At 45.4% G+C, this 27620-nt stretch overlaps 1 protein-coding gene across 2 annotated transcripts in view; it reads left to right on the forward strand.

Moving 5' to 3' along the window:
* The window catches only part of LOC115528096 (zinc finger protein 26), a 63185-nt gene continuing 35565 nt past the window's right edge, over positions 1 to 27620 (forward strand). Inside the window, exons 1-5 of one of the 2 annotated variants that reach the window (XM_030335917.1) lie at positions 1 to 290; positions 403 to 455; positions 11000 to 11126; positions 11392 to 11487; positions 16630 to 18622. In XM_030335917.1, the coding sequence (XP_030191777.1) occupies positions 423 to 455; positions 11000 to 11126; positions 11392 to 11487; positions 16630 to 17978 (1605 nt within the window). In that variant the 5' untranslated portion in view covers positions 1 to 290; positions 403 to 422 and the 3' untranslated portion in view covers positions 17979 to 18622. Of the gene's footprint in view, positions 291 to 402; positions 456 to 10999; positions 11127 to 11391; positions 11488 to 16626; positions 18623 to 27620 lie in introns of those variants that run through there. The other variant, XM_030335918.1, reaches the window with a different exon arrangement.

The raw sequence follows: 27620 nt of genomic DNA on the forward strand, positions 1-27620 counted from the left end.
ACCCGCGGCTGTAGTCGGGTACTCTCCTGCAGGGCTGTTTCCGGCTCGGTGTTGGTGGACCGGAGCGGGCCCGGGAGTTGCGAGTTCCCGGGGCCCTGGACCCGCGAAAGCACAGACTTAGCCCTGCCCGGCACGTCCTGTGCAGACCGGGAGCTTGGCCAGCTAAGACCTACGGTCGGTCTGGGGCGTGGTCGGAGCCAGGCCGGCCTCGGGGGTTCCCGTGTCAGGGCCGCGTCACCGTACAAACTCCTCTCCGACTTCTTCTGCCCGGGGCCCGAGGCCTCGGACGGGTAGGTGACGGGTGCCCGCGGACCCACCCTCTGTGGGGCGGGAGGTCCGTCCTGGGTGGGCGCGGGTGAGACCAGCAGGGAGACCCTCACGGTTCGGTTCTCTGCTCCGCAGTCTGCACGAAACAGCACGGGATGGCCGCCGGGTTCCGGACAGCTTCGTGTTGGGTAAGTAGGGCCTTTCTCGTTTTTAAAAAGGTGACTCGGCACTGAGGATGGGCACGTTCATCTTATGGTCACAACCGGGGCCCGAACTCGCGTGTTCCCGCGCTTCACCCCTCCCCGCCCCCTTCTCCCCGTGTCTCTGGTCTCTAGAAACGTTCCCTGTTTTCTGGCATTTTGTGTCAGGTGTCCTCTCCTTTGAAAGTTATGCTTTATTGCCAGCTGCAGACCCTGAACTTTGGGGGAAATGAGGGTCCTTGTTAAGGGAGCAGGAGGGAGCAGTTTTGGAGCTGGGGAGGGCCAGTGGATCTGGCTGGTGACTAGCCAAGTGATTGATGGAGGGAGCGAGAGGGGACTTGACAGTGATTGCTGAACTTCTGACCTCTTGACAGGGTGGTGATGCTTCCAGTCTTGGGAACGTTATAAGCGACATCCAGGAAAAGAGTGTAGCTTTGTAGGTGTTGAACATGTGGTGCCTACAGTTGAATCTGTAGCTCGAGTGGGAGTTCTCAATTGGAAATGTCCGGATTAAAGGTCCCTATGTTAGTTGGAGCTCAGGATATGATGTCACAGAGTCCTGCAAAGGGCCAAATGGAGGGTTTGTGGCAAAGACCAGGAAGGACTGTAGTGCAGAAGGGCCAGGGAGCAAGAGAGGTGGAAGTTTGGGAGAGTGGCTGTTTCCCTGTAAATTTGAGAAAAGAGATCTTCGTAAAAGCCGTGAAATGAAATACTTCAGAGCAGTATTTCATGAGACAAATGGTATCTTTTGGACTTGGATATTTATAAATCCTAAGCAGTTTTTCCCTACCAGAGAGAACGTTGGAATGGTCACTTCCTGAGAGGTAGTGGGAGTGTTGTAAAGTGGATCACATAAGATCGTGGACAGTGGAGCGTAAGGAAAATTACTGACAGCAGAGACCTTTCTTAGGTGGTGTGACACTTCGTGTGTGACAAGAGTTTGGGTGCCAGTAAGAAGGGAGTTCACTGAGGTGGCCTGAGTGATACACTTGGCTTAAAAGTAAGGATGTTTTACTTTATTTATTATTATTTTTTTAAGTACTCTCTACACCCAATGTAGGGCTCAAACTCACAACCCTTAGATCTAGACTAAGCCAGCCAGGTGCCCCAGGATCCCCAGGATATTTTTATCCTTTTTTTTTATTTAAAAAAAATTTTTTTTTCAACGTTTATTTATTTTTGGGACAGAGAGAGACAGAGCATGAACGGGGGAGGGGCAGAGAGAGAGGGAGACACAGAATCGGAAACAGGCTCCAGGCTCTGAGCCATCAGCCCAGAGCCCGACGCGGGGCTCGAACTCACGGACCGCGAGATCGTGACCTGGCTGAAGTCGGACGCTTAACCGACTGCGCCACCCAGGCGCCCCTATCCTTTTTTTTTTTTAAACGTTTACTTATTTTTGAGAGAGAGACAGAGAGACAGAGCCCAAGCGGGGGAGGGGCAGAGAGAGAGGTTGACACAGGATCTGAAGCAGGTTCCGGGCTTTGAGCTGCCAGCACAGAACCGGGCGTGGGGCTCAGACCTATGAACTGCGAGATTATAACCTGAGCCAAAGTCAGATGCTCAACTGACTGAGCCACCCGGGCGCCCCTAGGATATTTTTATTCTCAGTAACTATATAGGAGCGCCTGGGTGGCTCAGTCGGTGGAGTGTCCAATTCTTGATTTCAGCTCAGGTCATTCCTGGGTTTGTGGGATCTAGTCAGGTCTGCATTGAGCATGGATCCTGCTTGAGATTCTCTCTCCCCCGTCCCTCTTCCTTGCTTGGTCATGTGCATGCTTTCTTGCTCTTTCTTACAAAAACAAACAAACAAAACCATAACCATATAGAAAATACAGTAAGAGAAAACATGTTTACAATAGCAACTAAAAAAAGGTAAAATAAGTGAACGGAATCATACTTTATAAAGAATAAGTAAGTAAACAAGAGTAAATTAAGACTATTTACTTTTTTAAATGAAGACTCTAAAACTACTGAATAGTAGTAGGTACCACAGTTGGGTAGGTACTTTGTATGAAATCATTAAAGACTTGTGACGCTGTGAGGCAGGTGTGTCTCCATTTTACAGGTAAGGAAACTGGGAAACCTGTCCATGGTACCAAACTGGTAAAGGATACAAGGGGACCAGGGTTGCAGGGCAGGGATTCAAACAAAGCAGTGTTTTCAGAGTTTGTGCTCTTACTGCCCCTTACGTTTTAACGTGAACAGTATTTGCCTGTTTTGAGTGCACGTTTTGACTTAACAAACATTTATTGACTATTACGCCAGGTAATTTTCTAGGGCATGTAGGGGTGAACAAGATTGTCAGGGTCCGTGATCCCATGCAGGGTGTGGGAGATGGTCAAACATTCCAGAGGAGCGTCATAAACAGACAAAAACAGCTGTGAATATCACGCGTGTGAAAGAGAGCGGCTGGGTGGCTACTTTAGATTGGCTTCCTCTCGAGGCAACGTATAAGTAGAATCTGAGTGATAACTTCATGATCATAGGACAGTGGGTGTAGCAGGGGAGGAAGCATTGCAGCCTGGGGTTGCGTTCCAAGCAGGTGGCAGGTGCCTCTGGTGGAAAGCAAGCCCGGGCTGGAGTGGATCCGGTTGGTGCATCAGCCGGGGCCAGATTGTGTAGGGCCCTTTAAGTGAGGGGAAGGATCATGCTGGAGAGTCCTAGGAGATTTCATGTTACCTTTTGTTATGTTATTATTTTCAAACTGTAGAGAAGTTGCAAGAATAGTATTAAAAACTCCTGTACAGTATTGTATAAAAAAAAAACAAAAACCCTTGCCCCAGAATTGTCAACTATTTGCCATATTCAGTCTGTCATTTTCTCTTTTCTTCCTCGTCTGTGTATATACGCATGTGTACACACGCACACTCATTTTCCTCCCTCCCTCTTTGTTGTTCCAGTTCGTGGCATCACTTCACCTCTGAAAGCCAGCTCTTGCGTACACACCTCATCTTTTTCCCCCAGTCCTCTCTTCCTTCTTTCTTTCCCTCCTCCCTCTTCCTTTTCTTCTTTCTTTCCCTTCCCTGTTATTTTATTGACACATATATTCTAGCTTAAAAGTATTGCTTTTCCTCCTTCATATTAAACAATTTTTGATTGCATCCTTTTAGAAAATGGGATTGTAAGACACAGCCAAACCCCCTTTGGCTTCCTCTTCTGTCGAGAGGTAGTCAGTAGCGGGTGCCCGATCTCAGGGTCGAGTCAGGCCCCATAGTGCTGTGGAGCCTACCTAAAATAAAATTTAAAAAGCTTTATAAAAGGTAGTCAGATTGGGGGCTTCCCATCCAGACTTTTCCTTTCCTTTCCTTTTTTTTTTTTAAATGCTTTTTTTATTTTTGAGAGAGAGAGAGAGAGAGAGCGCGCATGAGTAGGGGAGGTGCAGAGAGGGAGACAGAGGATCCAAAGACAGCAGTGAGCCCGAATTGGGGCTCGAACTCCCGAAGCATGAGATCATGACCTGAGCCGAAGTTGGACACTCAACTGACTGAGCCACCCAGGTGCCCCCAGACCTTTTCTACTGGAAATGTGGTTTTACGTTTTTCTTCTCTTCTGTAAATGGTGCAGTTTGCCATTTCCCCTACATTTGTTTTAGAATTCTTTATGGCAATACATATAGATTGTTGTGTTTCTTTATTCTTTTGAGAGACAAGTATGTTTAAATTTTTTAAAATAATTGATTGAAATTATGATTTTTATGGGTGATGGGGTGGAATGTCAGGTGTGCTTAATTCAACATTTGAAAAGTTTTGTTTCTATATGAATTGCATCATACTGTGTATAATTATATTCCAGTTTGAAAAAACCTCACTATGGAATGGACGTACCATATTCTCATTTAGCTATTCTCTTATTGATGGAAATTTAGGTTGTTGAGCGTGTCGCTCTTACAGACTTTGAAACAGTGAACAACTCTGCACATGTATGGATGTTCCTATCATTAATTTTTGGTGACAAATTTGGTACTTCTACATTCTCTTAAAACACAGTGCAGTCACAGGGCGCCTGGGTGGCTCAGTCGGTTGAGTGTCTGACTTCAGCTCAGGTCATGATCTCACGGCCCATGGGTTGGAGCCCTGCATCAGGCTCTGTGCTGACAGCTCAGAGCCTGGACCCTGCTTCAGATTCTGTGTCTCCTGCTCTCTCTGCATTCTCGCATGCGCTCTTTCCCTCTGTCTCAAAAATAAGTAAACTTATTTTTAAAAATTAAAAAAAAATGCACAATTCAGTTTCTTATAATCATCTTCCCATCGTAATCCCCTTTCTCTCCTTAGAGGTAATCAATTTGGTGTATATTCTTCTAGATCTTTGTACATACCTTTGTGTATAGCTGTTTATATCCTTAAAACATTTGGTTTATTTGTGTGGGTTATTATTTAAATGGGTTTCACTCTATATAACATTATTTCTGTTTTTTCCATTAAAAAATATATTTATAGTTGTGTCTGTAATGGTTTTATACACATTTATCCCTATGTGACTTCTGACTTTTTTTTTCTTTAATTGAGTTCTAACGTAATGATAGTAAAATGCATAAATCTTAAATAGACTATTTATATTCTTTTAGGTTTCTGGACCCAATTCCAACGAGAGGGGTGGGGGTGCAGTTCCCCTACATACAACAGCAAGCAACTCTTGGACACCAGCAGGTTGTCTGAGAATTCAACTTAATTCCAGCACTGTCTGCCCAGAGATGGCGCTAGATTTCACAAGCTGAGGGCTCAGTCCCACCAGACTGCCCTTCTTCCCCCAAGCTCAGCCACAGGTTTCAAGGCCCAGGCTGTTGTTACCAGGGTTACAGATGGGAAGTTTCAAAGACTTGCTCCTTAGGTTCAGTTAATTTGCTGGAATAGCTCACAGAACTCAGGGAAACACTTAATTTACATTCACCCGTCTATTAAAGGATATGGTAAAGAACACCAAATCAACAGCCAGAGTTAGAAGCGCACATGGGGAAAGGGCTTGGAGCCTCTGCGCCCTCCCAGGTGCGCCAGTCTCCCCTCTCCACGTCTTCAATCTGAAGCTCTCCGAACCCAGGCCTTTTGGTTTTTAGGGAGGCTTCGCTGCATCGGTGTGATTGATTAAATCGTTGACTGCTGGTGATTGATTCAACCTCTAGCCCTTCTCCCCTCCTTGGAGACTGGGCAGAAGTGGGGGGGCACTCTCCCATCAACCAGCTGCCCATCTGTAGGTTACCTAAGGGTTTCCTAAAGTTGCCGCGTTAACATAACAAAAGATACCTTAATCACACTTATCAGGGAATTTCCAAGGGTTTTAGGACTGTGAGCCAGGAACCCTTGGATGAAGACCAAATACATGTGAGAAATATGTCTTGAACATTTGAATGACCAGATATTTTTACAAATCACAAGACTGAAGCATACACTGAAGACAAATCAAAATCAAAATAAAGATTTCCGACCCCCTAGCAGGTTCCATTGTGTTTCCTATCACCACTGCCCTCCCCCCCCCCCCCCGCCCCCCAGGGGCCACTTCTTTTTTTTCTGTTACACCGTAAATCTTGCCTTTTTTTTTTTTTTTAAACTTAATGTAATTGGAATTCTAAGTAAAGTGTCTGGGGTTATGTGTCAAAGAGTAAAATTCCTTTCTACTTTTAGCTGAATTCTGAATTTTAAGTGTTGAATTCTACCACATTACTTTGTTTCATCTATTAAAATGATTGGTTGGCTGTTCTCCATGAATATACTAGTGTGACTTCACGGATAGATTATTGTGGGTTTTTTGTTAATTTTGGATTGTCCCTTAAGTTTTTGGATAAATTTCCTCGTCCTAGTGCTATGTGTGTGTGTACAGGCCTTGTTACTTTAGTAGTATTTTTATCCAGATATTTTGATCAGAGTTAATAATAAATGAGTTAACACTACAGTCTGTGCTGTACTTGCCTGGTTTTGTCTGTGGGGTTTTGTGTAAGTTTGTGTGATATACTGTGTGGGCATCCCATGGTTTCCTGGCTCAACATCAGTTAGACATTTTGGGAATTTTATGTTCTTTCCATGTTGGTAGAACTTACTTAAATGTAGTGTGGGTCCATTGCCTTTCTGGAGAGGGTATACCTTTGTGGGGTTTTTTGGGGTTTTTTTTTTGTTGTTTTATTTTTTTAGTGTGTTTTATTTTTTATTTTTTGAGAGAGACAGAATGCGAGCAGGGGAAGGAAAGAGAGAGAGGGAGACAGAGAATCCGAAGCAGGCTTTAGGCTCTGAGCTGTCAGCACAGACCCCAATGCAGGGCTCGAACGCACAAACTATGAGATCATGACCTGGGCTGAAGCCGGACACTTAACCAACTGAGCCACCCAGGTGCCCCAAGAGAGTATGCCTTTGATTGCTACTTATTTATTTGGTTTTTTATTTATTTTAATTTTTTTTAAAGATTTTAATGTAACCTCTGTACCCAACATGGGGCTCGAACTCCTAACCCTCAGATCAAGAGTCGCATGCTCTTCTGACTGAGCCAGTCAGCGTCCCACTACTTATTTTGTGACCATTGATTAGTCAAGCTTGCTTTTTAAATTATTTCTGGGCCAATTTTGGTTACTTTTTACTTTTTTAAAACAATTACTTAAATCCACGTTAGTTTACAGATTACTTTTACTTTCTTTCTTTTTTTTTAAAACCTTTCTTAACGTTTATTTTATTTTTGAGACAGAGAGAGACAGCGCATGAAGGGGGGAGGGGCAGAGAGAGAGGGAGACACAGAATCTGAAGCAGGCTCCAGGCTCTGAGCCATCAGCCCAGAGCCTGACGCGGGGCTCGAACTCACGGACCGTGAGATCGTGACCTGAGCTGAAGTCGGACGCTTAACCGACTGAGCCACCCAGGCGCCCCACTTTTACTTTCTTAGAGGATTTTTGTTTCTTAAGTTTTCAAATTTATTGGAACAAATTTGTAAATATAGTTAGGTCTGCCACCATGTTTGCTTTAGAAACGTGAATTCAGCACAGTTGGTACCATAGGGAACAGCGTGAACTTTCTGTCTGACTTCAGACAGGCCTCTTTCCACTATTTTATGATCAGCTGCAGCCCCTCTGACATCCAAACACCAGGTCTTGCAAAGTGAAGTGCTATATTGTCATTTTATATATTTCTTAAATAAAAGAAATATTTTTATATATTTCATAAATGTTGTCATTTTATATATTTTATATATTTCATAAAACTTCTGTTTTTGGTAGGTTCCTGGTGTTCATTTTTATGTGTTGCTGACAAAGGTGTTGTGCCCCAACCCCATTCTCCCCATAATCCCCGTGAGTTTGCTGTGTGACTTTGCATAGTGATGATTTTTTGCAGCGTACCTGTCACATTATGGTAGAATTGCCTCTGTATAATAATCTCATGAATTTAACAATCTCAGAGTTATGGACTCTGTCCTGGTCATAATAGTTTTCTTTTTTTTTAATTCCTGCGTTTCTTGACCAGGCTTGGCCAATAAAAGCTTTTTAAAATAGTTTCTTTGTATTTTATTTTTATTCTCATCAAGCTCAAAATATAGTAAAAATCTTAAAATAAGCCTCACGGCTTGCCTCCACTCTCTGCTCTGCACCTTTTTTCTTCCATCCTGTGTCCACACTCAGCCATTTTGGTCCCTGTTCACTCTTGTGGCCCTGCCGTAGCTTTTACACAGTGCGTTGCTTTGGTTTGGTGTGCGTTGCTTTGGTTTCTCCTCCGTCATAAAGTTGCTGGCTTGGTGAGTGGCCTGGGCTTGATCTGGATGCAGGAAGTCACGGCCTCATTTTTCTCCATCACAACCTCAGATATGCCTGTCAACTCTCCCTGTCCTTGGCTCCGGCGGTTGTGTCGGCGAGCATTCATGATTCTCTGGTCACTTTCAGACATTGGAGAGTCCAGTCTATGCTCTCTTCCCGCCTCCTCTTCTCGCCCGATTTAGGCTGCGGAGGAGAGATGGGAGGGCTCGTCTCTTTACTCCCACTTCCTGTGGAGGCTCCTCCTGGGTTGGGAAGATCAGTGCTGAGACCAGAGAAGCTCCTGTTGTCAGGTGGTCCGTGCCCAGCACCAACGCGGTTGCTTGGAGCCTGAGACCGGCCCCGCCCTGTATTTCCATGTTGTGAAGCGATTCTCTCTCTCTCATCTCTGCAAGTTCCCCCAGAATTCACTGTCTCTTCCCACTGCAGGGTCTTCCTGCAGGCAGCGCTGTTGGGTTGGGATCCTGTCAAGGGGGATCAAGTTCAGGAATCTTTATTTTTTATTTTTTTTTAATTTTTTTTTTCAACGTTTATTTATTTTTGGGACAGAGAGAGACAGAGCATGAACGGGGGAGGGGCAGAGAGAGAGGGAGACACAGAGTCGGAAACAGGCTCCAGGCTCTGAGCCATCAGCCCAGAGCCCGACGCGGGGCTCGAACTCACAGACCGCGAGATCGTGACCTGGCTGAAGTCGGACGCTTAACCGACTGCGCCACCCAGGCGCCCCTGGAATCTTTAGGTGTCACTTCTCCACTGCCTTTGCAGAGTGCTCCAGAATCCTCATCTTTAGGAATTCCCAGAGTGCAATGTACCAGATTCCTGGTTTACTGAAATCCCGGAACACAGACCAGTTCCTTCTGACTGGGCTCAGTGGACATCCACACTGCCTCTTCCTTCCCTCCCTTCCCCCAGTGGCCCGCTTCAGGGAATTGTGTCCGGCTGCTTCTCCCGCCTCTCGTTCCCCTCATTTCTTCTCCCTCAGGCATCCTCGCCTTGTTAAAGGGCCGCATCCTTGCCGTCCTCCTCAGCACCCTTCTCTGTTGGCCATGTCATACCCACCAGGATGTCATCTGGCTCTGTTCTCACTTGATGCCCAGAACCCAACCACTACTTATTACTCCAGTGCTCTCACTCTGATACCAGCTACCTTCATCGCTCCCAGATCCAGGACCCTCCCTCCTCCGTGGCAGGGAGAATGCTGTCAGGTGTGAGTCAGATCACTCTGCTCTTGTCTGAGGCCTTCCGACGGCCCCTCCTCTCTTGGAATGGAACCCCAAGACCTTACCATTCCCTTTGAGCCATGCAGGACTGTGTCTTAGTTTTCATGTAGCCTGGAGGGCTCTTCCTGCAGAAATCTTGACATTCCTTCCTACATCGCTTGGGTTTCTGCCAAATGTTGCCTCACCGGAGGGCTCCCTGATCACTCCATCTTCCTATGCCTGCTTCCTGAACTCTGTCCCCTTACCCTGCTTGAGTCTTGACAGAGCGCTGTCCCCACCTGCTTGGTGGGTAGTTACAGGTTTACTGTCACCTCCCCCTGAAGGAACAGAAACCCAATGTGCATTGCTGAGCCCCCAGCACCTGGGACAATCCTGGCACCGTCGGTGACTCATAAATGCTTGTTGAACGATCAGTACTTTTTTGGTCCCATGAAAGGATTTATTACGAGCCTACTGGGTAGTTCGCGCTTACGGCTCACACAGAACTGCCAGCCCACGCCCACCCACAGTGGCTCTCCGTCGTCTTCAGCTCTGCAACACGAGCTCCAGGCCCAGAGTCTGCTGGAGGGAACCCTGCTTGGCCTCAGTAATGGATCCCTTCTTTTTTTAATCAAAAAATTTTTTAATTTTTTTTTTTTTTTTTTTTTTTTTTTTGCGACAGAGCACGAATGGGGGAGGGGCAGAGAGAGAGGGAGACCAAATCTGAAGCAGGATCCAGGCTCTGGGCGGTCAGCAGAGAGTGCGACATGGGGCTCGAACTCACAAACTGTGAAATCACGACCTGAGCCGCTGAAGTTGGATGCTTAACCAACGGAGCCACCCACGTGCTGCTGGGCCCCTTGTTTCTTAATTTATTTATTTATGTATTTATGTATTTATTTATTTAATTTTTTTTATGGTGCCAGGCTCTCACTCCCTCTGAGACTCAAGATGGGTTGAGTAGCTGTGAAGATGACAGCTACTTTGGAGGGTAGCCCTTCCCGTGTGTTTAGAATTGTTCTCTCCATTCCTGGGCAAAATGTATCCTGGATAATTTTTTTTTATCAAAGATTTGAAACACCTGTTTCATATGCATGTATAGATGTTTATCTCCCTCTACAAGACTGAAAGCTTCTTTTTTTTTTTTTTTTTTTCCAACGTTTATTTATTTTTGGGACAGAGAGAGACAGAGCATGAATGGGGGAGGGGCAGAGAGAGAGGGAGACACAGAATCAGAAACAGGCTCCAGGCTCTGAGCGGTCAGCCCAGAGCCCGACGCGGGGCTCGAACTCCCGGACCGCGAGATCGTGACCTGGCTGAAGTCGGACGCTTAACCGACTGTGCCACCCAGGCGCCCCAAGACTGAAAGCTTCTTGAAGGCGGAAGCTGGTTGTGTTCATCCTGATATTTTCAGGATCGAAAACAGTATTTTGAACATGGAAGCTCAAAAATTTTTTTGTTTTGGTTTGGTTTTATTCTACAAGCCTGTGCTGAACTGGGCACAGGAGGCAGTCAGTCTATGGAGGAACATTTCTCCTTTTCCAGCTCCTGTACATCTGTCCACATCACCTAATGCAGTGGCATCCGATTGAATGGGATGTATATTATTACAGGGGTTGTTGTCATTCAAGGATATATCTATGGAGTTCACCTGGGATGAGTGGCAGTTACTGGATTCTGCGCAGAAGTACCTGTACAGGGATGTGATACTGGAGAACTATAGCCACCTGGTGTCTGTGGGTAAGTGCAGCTTCTTTGTTGAACTCCGATCACGAATTATAAATTGCCATCCTTTTGTCTTTTCTTTATCTACCCTGAGGTCTCTAAAGTACTTAATGATTATGGACTTGAACTTTGGAGGTCAGAGGCTCCTAGTCCCTATTTGGCCCTCGTCTCCTAATTGTAACCTTCCCCCCAAGTGCAAGTGAGCAGTTTCACTTTGTAGTTCCAGACCCCTGAGTTCCTAGCGGCTCGGCCCACATCCTCTGTGATTTTCCATCAACAGGGTATCATGGTACCAAACCTGATTTAATCTTCAAGTTGGAGCAAGGAGAGGAGCCATGGATAATAAATGCCAAAGTTTCCCGTCAGAGCTGTCCAGGTGGGTGAGTGGGAACCAGGAAGATGTGGGTGGGGGTGTGAAGCACAGCTTGCGTGCAGAAACTTTCCTTTGAAGCCCTTGAACCATGGGGGGCACTCAGGATGGGCCCACAAGCTAGCTCCTCAGGAAAGGAAGGGACCATCGCTCTGTCCATGTGTGGGTTTTTGTCTCTTAGCTCTGAGGGGCAGGCGCGCCCTTCCTATCTGCACTCTGCTCAGATGCTTTCTGGGTTAGTTTCCTTCCCCCCATGGTCCAGGGCCGCCTCAGCCATCCCAGCCTCTGAACAGTCCTCTCTCCTCTCCTTTCGTGTGACTTCATGCCCTCTGCTCTCCTTATGTGTACTTCCTCTCTTCCTTCCACAGATAAAGCCCTCAGTCTTTTCGTCCTTTGCTCAGCATCATTGTGTTGCGTTATTTCAGTGCTTCCTTTTCTCAAACTGGTCACCTTGATTACAACTGTTGCTTTCTTGGGCACTTTTCTTAAAAGGATTCCAAAACCTACCACGGACTCACCTGTGTCATTAAGTCATTTTGTCACCTTACATTTCCTGGCTCCTTACTCTTCCCTTCGGAGTCATACAGAGTTTCCCAAATTTACCTGTTCTTTCCTGCCGATATTGTAACGACTGAAAGTCTCTTGCACTCTGAGGATTTAAGCTTTCTTTCCCCCGTGTTGTAGCATCCTGTGGACATCCTTGTCCTCTTTCTTCCGCCGTCTCTTCCTGGCTGTAAATGCTCATAAGAGAGCCGGGCTTCCTCACTCATTCTCAGCAGCAGAACTGGGAAGGAACGCTTCCTCTGTGCCTTCCTCACTTTGATTACTGCTGCTGTTGCACTTGAACTACCACGACCCGGCTCTGCAGGCTCTCCTTGGGTGCCCCGTCTCCCTTCTCCTTTGCTAATATCAGTTCTGCTTCTGTTTTTGCTAGTAGCTTAACCTTTGGTGGTGTCTCCATAGCTCCTATGTCCTCAGTTGTCACCCAGACAGGATCAGTATTTTCCCAGGCGTGGACAGCTCAGATTCTTAGCCATATTTGAGAACTCTAGTCTTTTCTTTAGCTGTTCCTGCTGTAGTTATTTTCATAAACGTCCCTGTCACTAGTTTGAGGAAATACACAAGTATCTTACATCCCAGATTCAACCTGAGTAAACATTAAAGAATTTATAGTTTCAAGTGACACTTGTCTGGCACCGGATGGCAGCTCCACAGTGGCTCAGTGCAGAAGCTCGGTGATGTCAGGGTCCAAGGTGCCACGTGTGTCCCTTTTCTCACCGTCAGATGTTATACTTTTCTTCTGCCCAGGTGGGTACCTTCATGCCGGGCATCACATGAAGACACAGTCACTGGATAAGCCCTGTTTTTTTCCAGAAAATCCCTCTCATCAGTCCCCAGAATTTTTCCCAAAGCCTGCCAGCATGTTTTCTTACAGTTGACATGCCAGTGTCTGAACTAGCCGGGGGGCGGGGGCGAGGTGGCAGAGCTTGGTGGAGCACCACGTGGACCCTGTCCTCCCCGGTCAGGGCTGGTGCTCGGGAGGAGGGCAGTACCGTTGGGAGTGTAGTGAACAGTGTGTGCTGGAGTCCTGCCTCTGGGTTTTCATCACACTGGCCTTCTTGCCACCTGGACGCCTTTAAATGCGCGAATGTGAACATGAAACACGGTCATCGCTTCTCCGGGGAGCGGTACGTGTTCTTGTCCTGGACCTGAGTCCAGTCCCAAGTCCAGAATTTCTTGAGATGTGTGTGGTATCAGCAGACAGGTGTGGCTGTGGCCTCACGATCTGAAGTGATGGGGTGAAAAGATCGACGGTCTGTTCCAGACACATGCAGTAGTGGGGAAGGAACTGGAAGCTATGGTGAAAGCTTCTCTTCCCAGAGGGGTGGATGAGGGATGGCAGTCATCACTGGTCTGTCACACACTCTCCTCCTTGGGAAAAAGTTCAAGGAAGACTTCTTGCCCTGGCATTGGTGTAATTTCCCTGTTCAGTCTTCTCTTTTTGTCCTGTGCAGCCCCTGGTGAGATAAGGCTTGGGGAGAATGGCCCGTGTCTGTTGGTGCAGATTTGGGGGTATTTAGGGCTAAAAAATCATAGGCTGTTATCAGATCAGGCTCAGGTTCCCTTCAAAACTTCGTGAGTTTCCGGTTAGTTTTTTTTTTTTTTTCCCTGACTAATTCTGTTAAGCCAGTAACAACAACCAAAAATTGTCCAGACATGTCTTCAAGCCTGAGAAATCCTCTCTTCCAGCCATTGGTCTTGGTATTATCACCCCATCCCCGCATTCTTGAGTTTAGTGGGCCCGCTTTGAGGTACAAACCATACTCCAAATGGTTTCCATGTGAACAGGGAGAGAGGGTTTAGCAGGAGGTCCTCAGGAAGCAGGAGGGCTCCTGATGATTCCACGGTGTGAGGCTGTCGTGGGATGACGAGGCTGTACCCTGATGAGTGCTCGACCCACACCTGCCACTTCTTTCCAGGCGCCCGGTGTGGACATCACACTCACCATGGCGTGATTGGGCCTCATCGCTGTGCGGCCTTCAGTGTCATCCGCTCCAGGGCTGTTTTGGTACCCCTGCCCTGGAGCGGATGGACAGGGGGTCCTGTCCATCACAGCATGGAGATCAGCCCCCTCTTCACTGAGCACTGACCTGTGGTCTGTGTGCCTGCTTACTGTCTTCATTTGGATATTTGACTGGGATCTCAAGTGTAGTAAGATTCAAAACAAAGTCCTTCGGTTTTCCTCCAAACATGGGTCTCTCAGTGTTTTCCCTCTGCAGGGGCAGCACCCTGTTTCTCAAGCCTACAATCTGGAGTTAGTAAAGCGTCCCCTTCTCAGCTTCTCCTTCATCTAGTCCTTTGGTACGTTTTCTTGGTTCTCTGTCTGTGTATGTTCCACATTTGCTCAGCTCCAGAGTTCAGTCTGAGCCACTATCAACGTCTTCCTGCCTTACTACAGCGGCTTTCTCGTTGGTCTGTCAGCCCTTCTCTTCATTTTTTACTTAACAGCCAAACATCTTTTTTTTTTTTTTTTTAATTTTTTTTTCAACGTTTATTTATTTTTGGGACAGAGAGAGACAGAGCATGAACGGGGGAGGGGCAGAGAGAGAGGGAAACACAGAAACGGAAGCAGGCTCCAGGCTCTGAGCCATCAGCCCAGAGCCTGACGCGGGGCTCGAACTCGCGGAGCGCGAGATCGTGACCTGGCTGAAGTCGGACGCTTAACCGACTGCGCCACCCAGGCGCCCCGCCAAACATCTTTTAAAAGCATGACATGAAAGGGGGGCCTGGGTAGCTCAGTCAGTTAAGTGTCCAACTGGTAATTTCAGCTCAGGTCATGATCTCAGGGTCATGAGATTGAGGCCTGTGTCATGTGGAGGATTCTCTCTCCCTCTCTCCCCACTATCCTCTCCCCTCTGCCCTTCCCCCACTCTCACACATGCTCTCTCCCCCAAAAAATGTTTCAAAAAATGTTTTCTGGAAAAAAAAAAAAAAGAACAGGGGTGAGTCGGTTAAGCATCCAACTCTTGATTTCGGCTCAGGTCATGATCTCACGGTTCGTGGGTTCGAGCCCCACATCAGGCTCTGTGCTGACAGCTCAGAGCCTTCTTTGGATTCCGTGTCTCCCTCTTTCTCTGTCCCTCCCCCACATGCACACTCTCTCTCTGTCTCTCATAGATACATATACTTAAAAGCAGAACACGAATCAAGATGTCCTCTAATTAAAACCCCTTGGTAAGATGAAAACTTTTTGTCATGGCCTTGCCTGTTTGGTTCCTGCCTCACTCTATTCATTCATTCAGTGGGCTTTAACTATCCTGACCTTTTTCTATTTCTTTTTTTTTTTTTTTTTAATTTTTATTTAAAGTAAGCACATGCAACATGGGGCTTGAACTCACAACCCTGAGATCAAGAGTCTCATGCTCTACTGACTGAGCCAGCCAGGTGCCCCATTTTTTCTGTTCCTTAACTATGCCAAGCAGGTTCCCTTCTCAAGAACTTTGTATGTGCTTTTCCTTCGGTTTGAAATGCTCTTGCTTTAATTTTCATGTGGCTGACTCAATCTTCTATTTTTTTTTAATTTTCACTTTTTTAAAATATTTATTTTTGAAAGAGAGAGTGTAAGTGGGGGAGGGGCAGGAAGAGAGGGGGACAGAGGATCTGAAATGGGCTCTGCGCTGACAGCAGAGAGTCTGACACAGGGCTCCAACTCATGAACTGTGAGATCATGACCTGGGCCCAAGCTGGACACTCAACCACCCAGGAGCCCTGCTAACTCAGTCTTTTAGTGTCTCGTTGTACCTGTCTGAATATTATACCCTAGTTATTCTGTATTGTCTCAGTTCACTTTTTGAGTAATAAGCATCTGTAATAATGACATTTCGATATCAGATAAATGACATTGGCTCCTAAGTGCAGGCTAAGCTTTGTAAGCCTCTGTTTTTTTTTAAATTTTTTTTTTTCAACGTTTATTTATTTTTGGGACAGAGAGAGACAGAGCATGAACGGGGGAGGGGCAGAGAGAGGGAGACACAGAATCGGAAACAGGCTCCAGGCTCTGAGCCATCAGCCCAGAGCCTGACGCGGGGCTCGAACTCACGGACCGCGAGATCGTGACCTGGCTGAAGTCGGACGCTTAACCGACTGCGCCACCCAGGCGCCCCTGTAAGCCTCTGTTTTAAAAGCCATTTTGGGGGCACCTGGGTGGCTCAGTCGGTTAAGTGTCTGACCCTTGGTTTTGGCTCAGGTCGTGATCTTGAGGTTCATGAATTTGAGCCCCACGTTGGGGCTGACAGTGGCTCTGACAGTGCAGAGCCTGCTTGGGATTCTTTTCCCTCTCTCTGCCCCTCCCCTGCTCACCTGCTCATGTTCTCTCTCTCTCTCTCTCTCAAAACAAACAAACTTAAAAAACCATTTTTAATCACTGCTAATTTGCTACCCGTATTTCCGTAATGGGCTTGGTTTGACGTCGTTCCTCGTGCTCCCCAGCTCAGAAAGAAGGCATGTACACTTGGCCAGTATTTCTTTCGAACCAGTGTCTGAGGTCTGTTATCAAAAAAAGACTCATTTCGTGGCAGTTTTAAAACTAATTTGATATCAGCTACATGTGATGATTAAAAATATATATATGTATTTTTTTCTTAGAAGATTGGAAAGAATGGTACCAGAAAAATCCAGATGACCTTGAAAATGTTGAAAGAACTTATGCTTGTAGTGCATTTGGAAAACTTAATCTGAGCAGAACCCATGTTTCTTCAAGACAGAGAATCCATAAGTATAACACACATGGAAGAAGTTTGACACAAAACTCAGGTTCAACCAGAAACTGTCTGAGAAAAAATCCTGATAAGTTTCATGGATACGAAGAATCATATTTTCTTAAGCATCAAAGAGCTCACAGTATAGAAAAAAACTGTGTGTGTAACGAATGTGGGAAAGCTTTTCGTTGTAAATCGCAGCTGATCGTCCATCTGAGAATTCATACGGGAGAGAGGCCTTACGAATGCACGAAATGTGAAAGGGCGTTCAGTGCGAAGTCAAACCTCAACGCTCACCAGAGAGTCCACACGGGAGAGAAGCCCTACTCCTGCAGCGAGTGTGGGAAAGTTTTCTCTTTCAGGTCACAGCTCATCGTCCATCAGGAAATTCACACAGGAGGGAAACCTTACGGCTGCAGTGATTGTGGGAAAGCCTATAGCTGGAAATCACAGCTCATTTTACACCAGAGAAGCCACACAGGAGTGAAACCTTATGAATGTGGCGAGTGTGGGAAAGCCTTTAGTTTGAAGTCCCCATTCGTTGTACACCAGAGGACTCACACGGGAGTGAAGCCCCATAAGTGCAGCGAATGTGGGAAAGCCTTTAGGAGCAAGTCCTACCTCCTGGTTCACATCAGGATGCACACAGGCGAGAAACCTTACCAGTGCGGTGATTGTGGGAAAGCCTTCAATATGAAGACACAACTTGTTGTTCACCAGGGAATCCACACAGGAAATAATCCTTATCAGTGCGGTGAATGCGGGAAAGCCTTCGGTAGGAAGGAGCAGCTCACTGCGCATCTGAGAGCGCATGCAGGGGAGAAGCCCTACGGGTGCAGTGAGTGTGGGAAGGCTTTCAGCAGTAAATCCTACCTCGTTATACACAGGAGAACACACACAGGAGAGAGACCCTATGAATGTAGTTTCTGCGAGAGAGCCTTTTGTGGGAAATCACAGCTAATTATACACCAGAGGACTCACTCAACAGAGAAGCCCTACGAATGCAGCGAATGTGAGAAAGCCTATCCTAGGAAGGCTTCACTTCAGATACACCAGAAGACTCATTCAGGAGAGAAACCTTTTAAATGTAGTGAATGTGGGAAGGCTTTCACCCAGAAGTCGTCCCTCAGTGAACATCAGAGAGTTCATACAGGAGAGAAACCGTGGAAATGCTCCGAATGCGGGAAGTCCTTCTGTTGGAATTCAGGGCTTCGTATACATCGAAAAACTCACAAGTGAGAAATTGAAGTGAAGTAGATGTTAGAAACTCTCTCATAGAAGTTGATCCTCAGGAGACTAAATGATAATATGGGTGGGATGCATTAAGCGGGAAGTCCTAAAAATACACTCCTGCCGATTGATCCCGAGAGAGACGGTCATATTTGGAAGAATGGGCAAAAGCTTTGAGAAGTACGTCCTACAAGTCTCTGTAGACAAGAACTGAAGGAGTGAGGAACAGTGACATCAGATGCGGTGGTGTCATTATGAAGATAAAATTCAGAGAATTCGTATTTAAAACCTTCTAAATTTAATAAATTGGAAAAGCATTGTCCCGTAGAAAATGTTATATGTGGAGAGTCACATTCCAGATTTGAAGCTATGTTTTAGATTGAAGAAAACCTCAATTATAAATGGTAGATTTTTTCATGGTGGAGTATAAAGTTGATTTTTATTTTGATATGTAAATAAAGCGGTGGAGGAAAATGGCAAGGAACATATTCTGAGGGTTGAGAGATATTTAGTGTGACTTTCCTGAGTAACACTGAATAGCATTTTTAAAAATTTTTGGTATTTTATTTTTTAACGTAACTTGTTAGACATATATTGGGTAGCTTGTGGAATAACATCCCCCCGATATTCTCCATATTAAATGCTAAATATCAGTATTGTCTCTTCATTTCTTAGCAATATGAAAGAAATAATGTGGGTTTTAATAATGAAAAGATACTGCTCCCTAAATGAGTCGACTCACTCACCAATCTACGTAAGTGGGTCTGGCAGTTATTACGCGGCTGCTGCATAAGAGAACTCATTGGTACGAACGTGGATTATACGTTAGCAGTGCGGTGTCTGTTCACGGGTAAGAGCACAACTAGTTTTCTCTGCAGAAGCACCTCTTGTGTGCGTTGTCCAGTTGGCGTCTTTCCGGGCATCTGTTCATCGGCCATTGCTGGATCTTTGCTAGATTTTGAGCCTCAGATTCAGTGGCACATGAACCAGAAGGGAAGTGTGGGAACTCACTTACTCTTGCCCCAGAGTTGAGGCCATCAATTCCTCCTGCCCTCCTGGTTTCCCAGAATAACTCTGGGTGCTGTCTCTCCTTGCACCTGCTTTGCTGGCCTGTGTGCTTCCTCCTCTCCGGTAAAAGTGTTTTTTTCTGCTAAAGTTAAAGAGAGTTCATTTTTTTTTAAGTTTATTCATTCATTTTGAGAGAGAGCAGAAGCGCAAGTGGGGAGGGGCAGAAGAGAGGAAAGAGCAAGAATCCCAGGGAGTCTCCACAGTGCCAGTGCAGAGCCTGACATGGAGCTTGAGCTCAGGAACCGAGAGATCACGACCTGAGCCGAAGTCAGACACTCAACTGACTGAGCCACCCAGATGCCCTATTTCTTTTCTTCAATATTTATTTATCTTGAGAGAGTGAGAGATTGTGAGTGGGGGAGGGGCAGAGAGCCAGGAAGACAGAATCCCAAGCAGGCTCCACACTCAGCGCAGACCCGGACTTGGGGCTTGAACCCAACGAACCAGGAGATGATGACCTGAGCCGAAATCAAGAGTCGGACAGATGTTTAATCGACTGAGCCACCTGGGCGCCTCAAGGAGAGTGGATTTCTGGGGTGCCTGGGTGGCTCAGTCGGTTAAGCGTCCGACTTCAGCTCAGGTCATGATCTCACGGTTTGTGGTTCGAGCCCCACTTCAGGCTCTGTGCTGACAGCTCGGAGCCTGGAGCCCGCTTCTGATTCTGTGCCTCCCTCTCTTTCTGCCCCTCCCCCACTCGCGGTCTGGTCTCTCTCTCTTCCTGAGTCAAGAAGAAAATCAGATTCTGTTTACATTCCAGTATGGAAACCTGTTAGCCCATAGTATGAAATAGTGTCCTTGTGGACACCAAGAACCTTGTAACCCCTGATGATTAGATTTTGGGAACACTGAGGGACTGTTGCCAAAGAAGAATTTTTAATTTATGAAGAAATAGGAGACGGGGTGGGGTGGCTACTCCTGGTCATACTAGCCCTTAAGCAGTGACAGACGTGAAGCCCTGAAATCTCTTCTCAAGGAAGAGTATTAACTGTGACATTTGTCTTGCTGAAGTAAGCCTTCCATTTCACGTGCTCGCTGATCCCTTATGTAAACAAGTATTGGTCTAGAAAAAGTTGTCTCTTGATGATTTCGTGTATTGATAGCTGACAGGAGCCTGAGGACTCGGCCTAGCAAACTCCTGGCAGACGTCACTAGAGGCTCTAGAAATACGTAGCTTGGATGTTGGAAGCTTACAGCTCACCCGTCACATGCAGCTTGCTGCCCGCATTTGTATGGCTGGCAAGCCAAGAAGTCTTTATGTTTTTAAATGTGTTTTTATGGCTGTATGTATTTGTATGGCTGTATTTGTATGGCTGGCAAGCCAAGAAGTCTTTATGTTTTTAAATGGCTGCAAAAAGATCAAAACTACTTCACGAATTGAGAAAATTATTTGAAATTCAAATTTCAGCATCCATAAATCAAGTTTTGTTGGAACACTGCCAGGCCTAATCGTTTGTGTGTTGTCTGGCGGCTTTTGCACTAACTACAATGGCAGAGCTGTGACAGATACTGTTGCCCAGGAAACCTGCCAACTCCTGATGTAGGGCCCCTTTCCCTCCCTGAAAAAGTGGAAGAGAAAACCTCGCAAGAGCAGGTTTATTCTGCCAACACCCCAGGGCTCAATACTACCAGTTCTGTGCCCAAATCTGTTCTCATAAGGATCCCAGTCGTTGGCTTAAGTCTCACTCTTGTTATCTAATTTTCACGTGATTATTTCCATAAAGAAACTATTGCTAATTAACTTCACATCCTGAGGTACTGGAGGCTAAGAATCCAATACGTCTTTCTTGAATGGACGCAATTCAAACCATAAGTTTGCCCTCTTGCTCCCCCTCACCAAATCCGTGTTCTTTTCATATGCAAAGTACATTCTCCCCAGCCCCAAACCCCCTGAAGGCTTAATTCACCCAGCAAGCAAGGGAGCTCAACTTGAAAGACTCCTCTAAACACCATCTAAATCAGATGTGTGGGAGACTTGGGGTAGCTTTGTCCCGAGGCAACATCTCTCTCCATTTGGGAACATGTGAAATCAGACAAGTTCTCAGCTTCCAACGTACAGTGATCAGACAGGCACAAGATAGACCTTCCCATCCCAAAAGGGAGAAGTCAGGAAAAGGAGTTGTGAGGCCTAAGCAAGTCCAAAATAGGGCAAATTCCATTAGATTTTAAGGCCTGAGAATAATTCTCCTTGGCTGAATGCTCTGTCTTCTGAGCCCACTGGGATGGTGGCCCTGCTTCTCATCCTGGATGGTGGCCCCGCCTCTGGAATTGAAAAGGTGGCTTCACCCTCTGGGACCGAGGAGGTGGTTCTGCCCTCAAGGTCGTTCTGACCTGTGTGCACATCTAGATAGCTCTATCAGCCTGTTTTTCTGCCTGTAGAACCCCAGACATCCAACGACTTTCCTTCATTTCAACCCGTCTCTGTCCCCATCAGTCCAAGCTGGTAACATTTCTGCTGAGTCGGTTGATGGATTTAGTCCCACACCTAATATCTCTGCTGTTCTGCCACATCCTTGTTCTCTCCAGAGCGTGCTTTTGCATTTTTTGCAGTATGGGTAAATTGAGGGTCTTCCAAATTTGTTTAACAATTGGTTCTCCAGCGTATCTCTGTCCTCCCAAATTGTACTATTTAGCAGCAAGAAGTCGGGCCAGGTCTTTAACGCTCTGCTCAGAAATCTCTTCCGCTAAGCATTCCAGTTCATTGTTTCTAAGTTCTGCTTTTGACAACACACTAGAACACAGTCTAGCCGCGTCCTCTGTCACTTCATTACAAAAACCATTTCTTCTCCAATTTCTAGTACCATGTTCCTCACTGTTACCTGACACCAGAAGTACCTTGGACTTCCATGTTTCTACCAACAGCGTCTTCAGAAGGCAGTCCAGGTTTTTCGTACCAGGTGCCATCCTCTGCCAAATCCAAAGCTGCTTCCACATGAAAATATATAATTATTTTTTTATGAGAGCGTGCGAGTGAGCAAGGGGCAGAGAGAGAGAGGGAATCCCACCAGATACAGAGAGAGGGAGAGAGAGTGCAGAGCCCAAGCCGACCTGATGCCGGGCTTGAATTCACCACCTGTGAGATCATGACCTGAGCTGAAGTCAGATGCTTAACTGACTGAGCCACCCAGGTGCCCTGCTTCCATGTTTTAAGGTATTTGCTGCAGCAGCAACCTGCTTTCCAGTGCAGAGACCTTTATTCATTTGCTAGGTTGCCATAACAAAGTCCTTCAAAATGAGTGATTTAAACAACAGACACTTGCTGTGTTATGGGTCCAGAGGTCAGAAGTCTGAAAACGAGGTGCCACAGAGTTGTTCTCTCTGATGCCGAGAAAGAAGAATCTTGTTGCTAGCTGCGCTCTTTGGCTTGTCCATTCCTTGGCCTCTTCACATCATTTTCTCCCTGTGTGTGTCTATATTTGTGTCCAGATTTCTCCTTTTTATATGGATACCAGTCGTATAGGCTTAGGGCCCATCCCAATGACCTCACTTAAACATGATTATCTTTGGGACACCTGAGTGGCTCAGTCGGTTGAGCATCCAACTCTTGATTTTGGCTGAGGTCATCATCTCATGGTTCATGGGACAGAGCCTTGGATGGGGCTCTGTGCTGATAACCTGGAGCTTACGTGAGGTTCTCTCTTTCTCTCTCTCTGCCCCTCCCCTGCTCTCTCTCTCCCTTTCTCCCAAAATAAATAAACTTTAAAAAAGACAATGATTATCTTTTTTTTTAAGTTTTTTTTTTTTAATAGAGAGAGAGCGAGCAAGCAGGGATACTGAAGCCACGTTTTGTCTCTTGGACTTTATTAGGACTACTGATGGAATTTGAACAAGTTTTGTGTATTTGATAATAGAACTGCATTTATGTTCGATTTCTCAATTTGATAACTTACTGTGGTTAGATAATGGAATGACTTTCTTGGAAATACTGAAGAGTTCAGGAGTGTAGAGAAATTATGTCTGTCAGAAAAATATGTTCTTATATAGAGAAAGCAGACATGGTAAAATGTTAACATTTGGGGAATATAGGTAAAATGTATTTAGGAATTCTTCACTATTCTGTGAATTCTATAATTATGTGATTTTTTAAAACTTTGCATCAGTATCAAATAATTTCTAAATAATGAAAAAAAAGATTCATCAGATCAGGTCAATATATCCAAATCAATGCTATTTTTTGCATACCAGAAACTTTACAAAATGCGATTTAATAAAATGAATCCATTAAAAAATATATTAAAACACAACATGTAAAAAAAAAACTTGTGGTGTTGGAACTGTTCAGTATCATGACTGTGATTATTGATACATTAACCTACACAGGTGTAAAACTGAGTAGAACCTAATACATGAACACGGGTGTAAGTGAAACTGGAGAAATCTTGATGAGTACTGTGGACCATATTAATGCCAGTATTTTGACTGTGATACACTATAGTTTTGCAAAATGGTAACATTGGGGTAAACTGGGCTAAGTGTGTAAGGGATTTCTTTCTATTATTTTTTTACACTGCAGGTGAATTTACAATTGTCTCAATAAAAGTTTCAATCGAAATAAGTCTATTAAAGATGTAAAAGGGGAATGAATATTATATACAGTCAATGGAATATTAAGTACCATGACACAAACTACAACTGCATAAACCACATGTCCAAGTATTAGATACATAATACTGAGTGATAAAAGTCACTCTCAGAAGGCTATGCAGAATCCCATTGTTGAAGGCCAAATTAAAGTGAAATGGAATTACATATTATTTAGGCAGGCATGTATCTGTGATAAAATGATGAACCAGAAAAGAAAGGACGATAAGTGAAATATTTGTGTTGGTGTCTGTGCAGAGGAGCAGCAAATAGAAGCTGCAAATTCCTTGTAATTTCTTGTTTCTCAGATTGGATGACAGAGTCATGAACATTCATGAGAAAGAACTTGAGAACTTGTAACTAATGTTAGATGAAAAGAGGACATAAATACAGATAATTCATATTTTTTAAAATTATAGGAGAATACTAAGGGTAACCATGTGCCACTAAATATGAAAAATTAGATAAAATTTCTCATTTTCTTGCAAATTTCTCCATTTTCTTGCATGGCCAAAATTGACCAAGCTGAAAAAGCAAGACTTACTAAGTCAGTAACAAATAAGGAAATCGCATTGTAGTTAAAATGTTCCTCAATGAAATGTAGCAAGCTTAGATTACTGAACAGTAAAACTGTACAAAACATTGACGGACTTGATCATCATTGTGTTATACAACGGTATGAGAATATTTTATTTTTTAGTGTTCGTTTATTTTGAGAGAGCGCATGAGCAAGGGAGGGGCAGAAAGGGAGAGAGAATCCCAAGCAGACTCCACGCTGTCAGTACAGATCCCGATGCAGAGATTGAACTCATGATGAACCGTGAGATCGTGACCTGAACTGAAATCAAGACTCAGATGCTTAACCAACTGAGCCACCCAGGCACCCCAGTATTAGAAAAGTTTAAAGGATAGATTACTCCTAAATTCATTTTACAATCCTAGTATAAACTTCACACCAAATCTGGATAGAGACCATAGAAAGACGTATTATAGGCCGGTCTAATAGATGAAACTTCTCTGAATAAAATGGAATCCAAGCTTTCCCATGTACACATCAGTATATGTCCATTTAGGCCGAATTATGTGAAATTACTGATAATTGGCCATTTTTTACATATGTGGTCGATTTTGCTTTCCAAAGATGGCTGTAGCCAAGAGCCAGCCCCTTCTCACCTCCTCTTCTACAGTGTGGCTGAGCCACCCCTCCCACCGAGAGTTCTGTTTGCTGGTGGTTGCCGTAGCCACCAGAATGTGGTGGAGGGCTGCTGCGTGCCCCCTACACACACACACACACACACACACACACACACACACACTGGAAAGGCAATGCAGCTTCTGCTGTCCTGCCTGGAGTACTTGTTCTTGAAGCTCTGGGCTGCCACGTGAGCAGTCCTTCAGGCTGTGATGCTAGGGGTACCCCTGAGAGTCCATAAAGAGAAACAGCGTAGACCGGCCCTGAGGCCACATGAAGAGAGAGATGCCGTATTCTTCAATGCCATCTTCCCAGCTCCAGCCACCAAACAGCTTTGCACGTGACATCCTGAGCCAGAAACTGCCTGGCCAAACCTTTCTGGAATTCCTGACCAACAGAACCGTGAGAGAGAATAACATCTTTGTTGTTATGTGTGCTAGGGTTTTGAGGGTGATATTTTAGGTAGCAGTTGTGATTAGAATAGAAATTTGGTCTACAAGTGGGGTGCTACTGGCCTTGGCACTGGGTGGTCAGCAGAATCTGGAAGACTCTAGAGGAAAATAGTAGTGGAACCCTGAAGGGCCCTTGGGGAGAGTATTTTTTTTTTTAATTTTTTTTTTCAACGTTTATTTATTTTTGGGACAGAGAGAGACAGAGCATGAACAGGGGAGGGGCAGAGAGAGAGGGAGACACAGAATCGGAAACAGGCTCCAGGCTCCGAGCCATCAGCCCAGAGCCTGACGCGGGGCTCAAACTCACGGACCGCGAGATCGTGACCTGGCTGAAGTCGGACGCTTAACCGACTGCGCCACCCAGGCGCCCCAGAGAGTATTAAGAGTCCAAAGTCATAGGTTGTTGCTGAGCGCTTGAAGGATCATGGGGAGAGTGTTATGGGAACATGGGGAAAGGAGGCTTTTTAAATTTTATTTTTGAGAGAGAAAGAGACAGAGCATGAGCAGGGGAAGGGCAGAGAGAGAGGGAGACACAGAATCCGAAGCAGGCTCCAGGATCTGAGCTGTCAGCACAAAGCCCGATGAGGGGGCTCGAACCCATGAGCCGTGAGATCATGATCTGAGCCGAAGTCGGACACTTAAACGATGAGGGGGCTCGAACCCATGAGCCGTGAGATCATGATCTGAGCTGAAGTCGGACACTTAACTGACTAAGCCCCCAGCTGCCCCAAGGAGACTTTTTAGATAAAGTCAGACCTTCTCAATATTGCCTTTGCCCTGACATACCTAATGCCCTCAAATGGAATACCTGGGGATGTGGCTTTTGCCTAATTGATACATAAAAAGCCCACAATGTCCCCGCTCCCACTTTCTATGTATCCCCTGCAACAATGCATATTTATAATTACCAAACTCCTTCTCTACCAAAATACTCCTAAAACAGAAATGGGGGTGGGGGAGCGGGCGGTGCCTGGGTGGCTCAGTTGGTTAAGCATCTGACTCTTGATTTCAGCTCAGGTCATGATCTCATGGGTTCATGGGATTGAGCCCCATGTCTGGCTCTGAGCTGATCGTGGAGACTGCTTGGGATTCTCTCTCTGCCTCTCTCTCTCAAAATAAATAAATAAATAAATAAACATTAAAAAAAAAAAAAAAAACCAGACATTTGGGAGCTCCCCTTTTTAAGAATAGAAGTCAAGCCTTCAATGAGATAAGCCATAGCATCAGCTGGTGAGTTCTAAGAACCTGCTTGCAAATCTGGTAGAAAATCATTTTGAAAAAAATTTTATTACAACTTCAATTCCCAAGAGTATTTTCCATTACTTGAGTTGGAGACATGCTAACCAAAGAGTTGTCGTGAGATTCATGAATGTCTAGTTAAAAACAAACCAAAAAAAAAAAAGGTAAAATTGCAAAGTTAGTGGAAAAATACAGGATAAAATTATGGTATGGCTAATTGTAGTGTTCACAGCGAAAAAGAAAATGGGAGAAAAATCAAATTGTAATCTGAAAAGTGATATAAATACATACACGCACACAATAAGTTTTAATTTTTGAATGTTTATTTTTTTTATAAAATTTTCTTTTTTTTGAACGTTTATTTATTTTTGGGACAGAGAGAGACAGAGCATGAACGGGGGAGGGGCAGAGAGAGAGGGAGACACAGAATCGGAAACAGGCTCCAGGCTCTGAGCCATCAGCCCAGAGCCTGACGCGGGGCTCGAACTCCCGGACCGCGAGATCGTGACCTGGCTGAAGTCGGACGGTTAACCAACTGCGCCACCCAGGCGCCCCTGAATGTTTATTTATTTTTGAGACAGAGACAGAGCATGAGCAGGGGAGGGGCAGAGAGAGAGACGGCGACACAGAATCCAAAGCAGGATCCAGGCTCTGAGCTGTAAGCACAGAGCTCGACGTGGGGCTTGAACCCACGAACCATGAGATTGTAACCTGAGCTGAAGTTGGACGCTTAAATGACTGAGCCACCCAAGTGCCCCCATACCACAAAGTTTTAAACAGCAATATCAACTTTGACTAAAAAGGACAAACCCTGTGCAAAATAAAAGGAGCTCTTAGGACTGCCAACTTTTGGGGTCAGGAAGAGACTGAGAAGGATTTCTTCTTGCAAACATGGATCAGTTTTTATTAATAAGGAAGGATGACTCAGATGGCAGAATCAAGGTCCAGAGGGCGCAGCCAAGAGCTAGGAAGAACTCCAAGAGAACAGGACCAAACCCTAGAGGGCGAGCTGGTAACATGTATTTAGTAGGATTTAGGCATTTCTGTAGACCAATGACCGCGGGGTGGGGACTGTTGTCCCCGGTTTCGAATAGGAGTATCTGTAGCGGTTTTTCTGTGTGT

This window comes from Lynx canadensis, chromosome D3 (assembly GCF_007474595.2).
Source record: "Lynx canadensis isolate LIC74 chromosome D3, mLynCan4.pri.v2, whole genome shotgun sequence".
Taxonomy (NCBI): domain Eukaryota; kingdom Metazoa; phylum Chordata; class Mammalia; order Carnivora; family Felidae; genus Lynx; species Lynx canadensis.